At 56.7% G+C, this 6,300-nt stretch overlaps 1 protein-coding gene across 1 annotated transcript in view; it reads right to left on the bottom strand.

Annotated features, from left to right (window-relative positions):
* The window catches only part of LOC102974530 (ras-specific guanine nucleotide-releasing factor 1), a gene marked incomplete at its 3' end in the record, with an annotated part of 74,209 nt that overhangs the window by 7,500 nt on the left and 60,409 nt on the right, over positions 1-6,300 (bottom strand). The window contains exons 11-13 of the mRNA XM_028484994.1: positions 4,998-5,061; positions 2,587-2,723; positions 351-433 (exon numbers count right to left, since the gene is read on the bottom strand). Of these exons, the coding sequence (XP_028340795.1) occupies positions 351-433; positions 2,587-2,723; positions 4,998-5,061 (284 nt within the window). The remainder of the gene's footprint in view (positions 1-350; positions 434-2,586; positions 2,724-4,997; positions 5,062-6,300) is intronic.

The raw sequence follows: 6,300 nt of genomic DNA, 5'->3' as shown, positions 1-6,300 counted from the left end.
AGGCTCAGCGGCCATGGCCCACGGGCCCAGCCTCTCCGCGGCATGTGGGATCTTCCCGGACCGGGGCACGAACCCGTGTCCCCTGCATCGGCAGGCGGATTCTCAACCACTGCGCCACCAGGGAAGCCCTGATGTTCTATTTTAAACAGCCTAATATGAAAATCCACATTTTCAAGACAGACAACGACAAAAACTAAGCCAAAGCCATCAACCAAATAGAAGTTAACTGAAATCAAACACCTAACACACCCCGAAGATGAAACCCAGCATCTTCTGAGCCCCTTGTGGTCACTGTGTGGCCCTCGGTCTCTGGAGCTCAGCCTGGACAAGAGGGGGCTCAGGGCACTTACTTGATCATCTGCGGCACAGTGACCTTGGAATTTTCCTCAAATGCGTTCATCATGAGCCCATTGCACCGGATGTTATCCACACACTGGAATCAGAGAGAGGACCCCCGGGTCAGAGCCTCCGTCCCCGTTCCGAGACCCCGGCCCAGCAGGGGTTCTGCCGAGCGAGGCTTCGCAGGCCCTGGCCTGACACAGGGTCAAAGGGCATCATCCAGGCAAGGGCCGGGTCAACGTACAGCATCCCCTGGGTTCTGATGGGAAGTCAAGTCCCCAGCTCGGTGACCTTTTGGGGATTTCCTTGCCTTCCCTGGGCCTTAGTTTCCCTACCTACAAAATGGGGATCATGATTCCTACCTCCTCGGGGCGTTTGCAAAAATGGGAGTGTCCGACCCTGGCCACTCTGTGGCTGACCCCTGAGGTCCAGCACCAAGGACAAGATCAGATCCACACTGACCTGGGGCCTCTGTCCTGGGAGGCCAGCTCAGCGGGTGCCGTCCTGCCCCCCCGTCCTCTGCTCACCAGAGTGCCCACACCCTGAAGCCACAGACGGTTTTCCATAGTAAAAATCCTGCCTGGGGAAGGCAAGGCTGCCAGCACTAAGGGAGAAGATTGTACATTTTACTCAGCCTCTGAAAAAAATTCAAAATCCAAATTCTTCTTCGAATAAACAGTACACACCCAAACAAAAAGAAAAGACACAGAGATACATCTCTTTTTCCTTCTCATTGCCCCCTGCCTCAAGCTCTCACATTTCTGCCAAGAGAGGGTCTCTCCTTGGCCCGGGCTGGGGGATACTCTGCGGGGTCACGTCACAGTATCTTCTGGTTTTGAGGATGTGTACGTGCGGGGAGGGGTCAAAGTCACCGGGAAGTGAGAGCAGAGAGGCGGGCACAGTGGGTCAGGGCCAGGACCCCTAGTTTTCCGCAGGCCCCAGAGGAAGGCTTGTGTCAGTGGCCCTTCCCAGCCCATTTTCTCCAGCTCCACACTCTAAGACTCCCTTTAGCTCTGGTTCTATCGGCAACCCTGCAATGCAGGGCGCCTGGCCGCCGATCAGAGCTGCCTGGAGGCATCAGTGGGCCTGGGGGGCCCTGACGCCTGGTGGTATCAGCAATGCAGCCCTCAAGAGGGCACAGGCCCGGGGGTTACTCTCCAGGCGAGCAGCCCTGAGCCTTGGATGGCTCCCTGAGGGCTAGAAAAGGCCATGCTCGAGGTTTCCAGTTTTTCACTTTTCTCCGGGGCACGCCGGTTGTTTGAAGCTGGCAGGGCAAGGCTGAGAAAGGGCAGACGTCTGCTACTAGCATCCTCACCCTGCCACACTGCGGGGCTGCGAGACGGGCAGGCAGGGCAGCCCAGGTGTGAGGCCTAAACATGAGGGGCAGGGAGTGAGGTGGGGGGACTGCCCTGAAATACAGTAAAGGCTCTGCCCCCCAGTTCTCCATAAACACGGCTCCCAGGCCCCCTCCCCCGAAAGGGGGACATCTCCAGCCTCGCTGCCCCCTTCCTCCCAACATCAGCTGCTCTCCTAATACTCTCCTCCACTGTGCAGAGAGCAGGCGGTCCGGAGGGGTTCCTGTGCTCCTGGGACGGGGCTGGGCTGACCCATCGCAGGCCCTTGCTGGGCCCAAGGAGAGGCCTGTCCCGGGCCAGCAGCCCGGTGCTGCCGACAGCCTCTTTCCAGACTCAGACCTCTGCCCTGGTCCTGCAAGTGACCGCAGCCCTCTGGGTCTGCTCTCTGGTCCCTGGGAGGTCTGTGCTTCCCGTGACTCTCCCAGTGGGGTGACAACCCTAACGCTGGTGCAGGCAAACCTTCCCTCCTGCAGAGCGGACTCCGGGCTTTGCGGGCCCTTTGCTTTCTCTCCTGGCTATACCTCCAGCAGCCTTGGGCCACGGTGCTCAGACTTTTCTGTGGTACCAATGGCCTGGGGCGTGTGCCAAAACGTAGGTTCCCAGGCCTCGTGCCAGAGACTTGGATGTAGTAAATCTGCAGGGGACCAGAGGGGAGCCCAGGAATCTGGAGTTTTAAAAACTGCCCTAGGGATGATCCAGATGCAAGGGGTTCCCAGACCACACTCTACGGGTGGCCCAGGGGACTCTGCGAGCTGGACAGCTAGCTGGGCTCAGCCTTGGCTGGTAGAGATACTCACGTCTTTTCCATTAGAACCCTGTAGCTGCCTCCCGCCTCCCGCCAGCTTAGGCATGAAGGGACCACTTGTTTTCAAGGACAAGTGATACTGCTCACCTGGCTGATGTCACTGGTCCACGCCGCCTTCTCCTGTCTGGACGAGGCCACAAGGATGACAGTGAAGGATGGGGAATCCTTTGGCTCCACCCCGATCTTAAAATCCAGGTGGTCTATGTCTTGGCCGGATCCTTTGGCTTCCAGGTGCAAAACACGGAGTTAGCCGAATGAGTGTGGGCCTTTCTGAGTTGGAAAACGACTGCACGATACCTGCCTCACCCCACTGGTGAAGGCACGGCATCAGTAGGGCACCAGGCCACTTGCTAGTTTCAGAACATCTTTTTTTTTTTTTTCTTGAGGTGAGGAATCCCCACTTCAAAGATGGAGAAACTAAGACCTAGAGTGCAGAGCAGCTTTACAACCACACAGGGACAGCTCCAACTGCGAGTCGGAAGAGCCTTTCGGAATCCCCAGTCGGCTCTACCCTCATTAGGCCAATGGGGAGCTGAGGTCTCCGGGGAGGACTTTCATAACACCCCCAGCCGGGCAGCGGCTAAGCAAGGTCTAGAACTGGCCTCACAGCTGGGCCCTCCAGCTACGCCAAGGTGATACAGGGGCCAGGAGGGGGAACTTTAGATCTTGAGCTTTTATGGACCCAGCTGGACATTTAGCTCAGTTGAGAGCTCCCCAAAGCCAAAGTAAATTCTAGGTTTTTTTTTTTTTTTTTTGTGGTATGTGGGCCTCCCTCTGTTGTGGCCTCTCCCATTGCGGAGCACAGGCTCCGGATGCGCAGGCTCATTGGCCATGGCTCACGGGCCCAGCCGCTCCGCGGTATGTGGGATTCTCCCAGACCGGGGCGCGAACCCGGTTGCCCTGCATCGGCAGGCGGACGCGCAACCACTGCGCCACCAGGGAAGCCCCTCTAGGTATTTTTATTACTGCTCTTAACCCGAAGGGTTCCTTGAACTCTTTATTTGGAAAGACTAAGATCACAGTTCAGAGATCCCTTGCAACGCGGCCACATTCATCAGAGGTCCCCTGAATGGGGTGGAACGTTGTGGAAGGTCTGCTACAGCTCTGGTCTCTGCTTGCTGGCTATGTGATCTTGGGGTGATACCCTTCCCGCTCTGGGCTTCAGACGTCCTCCTGTACAAGCAGAGTGGGGCGTGACGGCTCTGAGGTCGCCGACCCTTCCAGTGCTGACACTCGAGAATTTGAGGGCACTGGAGAGCCTGCTCCGTGTGGTGACCCGAGGATGGGATGACGCTGGCTTCTCCTAAGTGGAGTGTCTGTGTGTTGAGTGGGGGATGCATGGGGCCATGCCTCTCCCTTTCCTGGCCCTGGAGGGAAAAGGGCTTTGGGGACTGATAATTCCACTTGAGTCGGGACCAGCTGTGGCCAAGACTGAAGAAGATGATGCTGGTAAGGGCTCCGGGTAAATTGCTGCACATGTATTTTTGCCTTGGTTGGGGGCCGCTTGGCTCCGCCCTCGGTGGAGGGTCACGAAGGGTGCAGAGCCCAGCTCCGGCTGCGGCTGACCAGGGCACGTGCGCGCACGTGCCTGTGTGTGTGTGTGTGTGTGTGTGTGTGTGTGGACTACGCCCCCAGCCCCCAGCAAACCCTGAGCCCGAGCCCAAGCCATGCCGGGACTGGGATCTGGGGTCCTTCAGACACAGCCCTGCTTCGAGGAGCCCCAACCTGGGGAAGGGCAAAGATGGAGAGTCCAGCTGGTGCACCCCCAGGGGAGGGCCTCCAGAGCCTTGCTGGGGGGCCAGTGAAGGAGGGAGACGAGGACCAACTTTGGTCCAATCAAGAGACAGTAGTGACCCCACCCCTTCACTTAAAATAATAAGCCCATCCCCCAATTCTGATTCCCCGGGGAGAGAAATCCCACGGACACCCCTGCACGGCGACTTTCCGAGCACCTGGGCACCACCTTCCCCCAGCTCCCCACCCAGCCCCTTCTGGTTTGCTGGGGCCCCACTCACATGCTCCCTTCTCCCCAAGTCTTGCCTCCTGTCCTGGTCAATCCAACACCACTGCGGGGGACCGTTCCCCTGCACGCCCTCTGGTGGTGGCACATGTGACCCTGCACACCCCACCCGTTTCCACTGGAGGACAGAGATAGGCCCGGCGCCTCCCCGGCCTCTTCCTCGTGGCCCAGTGAGCCACTGTGCATGTAGCACATGGATGCGTGAAGGAGGGGTGCTCATTGAGAAGTGTGACCCCCAAACCCAATGGCACCGAGTCCAGGGACCCAAGGAGCTTGGACGGAACCAGGAAGCGGGAGGAGGCTGTCACCTGCAGGGCCAGAGACCTCCTTCTCTAAAGACCCAGGACCAGCCTCTCCGGGTCCAGCATCCTCCCTTCCTCCCACGAAAAAAAAACAATGCCCGGGCCCAACCTTTCAGGGTGAGTGTGTGTACATCTGGGTGAGCGCTCACAGGCTTGCACGTGACTTGCACACTTACCTTCTTCCTCCGTGCTTTCTGGCTCCTCCAATAAAGTGCAGTCAATGAGGGATATGACTCCATTCTGAAAGAGAGCAGGGGCCACCTTGAATCAAAGTGAGAGATGTGCTTGTTTTGGAGCTCCAGAATATCAGGGTGAGGAGTGGCTCTAAAAGTGAACACCCACATAGACGCACATATGTGTGTGGACATTACATGCCAAGTTGGTACTTTGGTTTTCAAGTTGAAGAACTTTATCTCCATATAGGAAGCCCAGTGAAGTGGCTCAGATGGGATTGCTCAGAGACGCCTTCCCCAAAGGAGGGCCAAGGTCGGGCTGGGGGTGGAGGGGCTAGAGCCTGGCTTGCACGGCCTTTTCTTGCCCTACAGCGGCTCTGAGGCATCATCTGGTAGCCCTAAGTCTGAAGTTTGAACTCCCTCATTCTAGGCTAAACCCTGCATGTTACCAATAGGGAAACAGGACCGTTTTACAGACCTGTCTCAGGTATTGTTATTCCATGAAGAAATGAAATCAGGGAGTTAAGCGTCTTGCCCAAGGTCACCTGGTAGGTAAGTGGCAGAGTCTGGAAAGAGCCTCATGGGCCTGCTCCCAGCTCAAGGTCAGTGGCTGGCTTTTAATTATTAGGAATATCTGGAAAAACGCCTCTTATCCTTGAGTGTCTGAGCATCTTTTAGGTGTGAGACCCCTTGATCCTGTAGTGAGAAATGAAAGTAACCACCGCTGTGCTGGTTGTAAAGCACGTCCACAAATTCTTTGATACCCCGTCCTTCAAAAGGTGAAGGCTACTTCCCTTCCTCTTGAGTGTTAACTGGACTTAGTGACTTGCTTCTCATTAAGAGAATAAAGCAGGAGTGAATGGTGTTCAGCTTTGGGGTTTGCAGCCTCCGGCTTGCTCTCTTGTTGTTTCTTGGACCACTTGCTCTGGGGGAAGCCAGCTGCCGTGTCATGAGGAAAGGGCAACAAATGAGGGACGAGGCCTCCTGCCAACAGCCATGTGTGGGAGCCACGCTGGAAAAGGATCTCGGCCCCAGTCAGGCGTCAGATGACTGCAGCACCAGCTGCCACCTTGACTGCAACCTCATAAGAAACCCTGAGCCACGTATGTCCACCCAGCTAAGTTGTCCTGACTTCCTAACGTGGAAACTGTTTGAGACAACAAATGTTTGTTTTAAGCCACTCCAGGGGACTTTCCTGGTGGTCCAGTGGTTAAGACTCCACACTTCCACTGCAGGGGGGCATGGGTTCAATCCCTGGTCCGGGACTAATATCCCCACTGCTGTGTGTGGGTGCGGCTAAAAAAAA

This window comes from Physeter macrocephalus, unplaced genomic scaffold (genome assembly GCF_002837175.3).
Source record: "Physeter macrocephalus isolate SW-GA unplaced genomic scaffold, ASM283717v5 random_275, whole genome shotgun sequence".
NCBI classification, from domain to species: domain Eukaryota; kingdom Metazoa; phylum Chordata; class Mammalia; order Artiodactyla; family Physeteridae; genus Physeter; species Physeter macrocephalus.
This window is presented reverse-complemented; position numbering and strand designations above follow the sequence as displayed.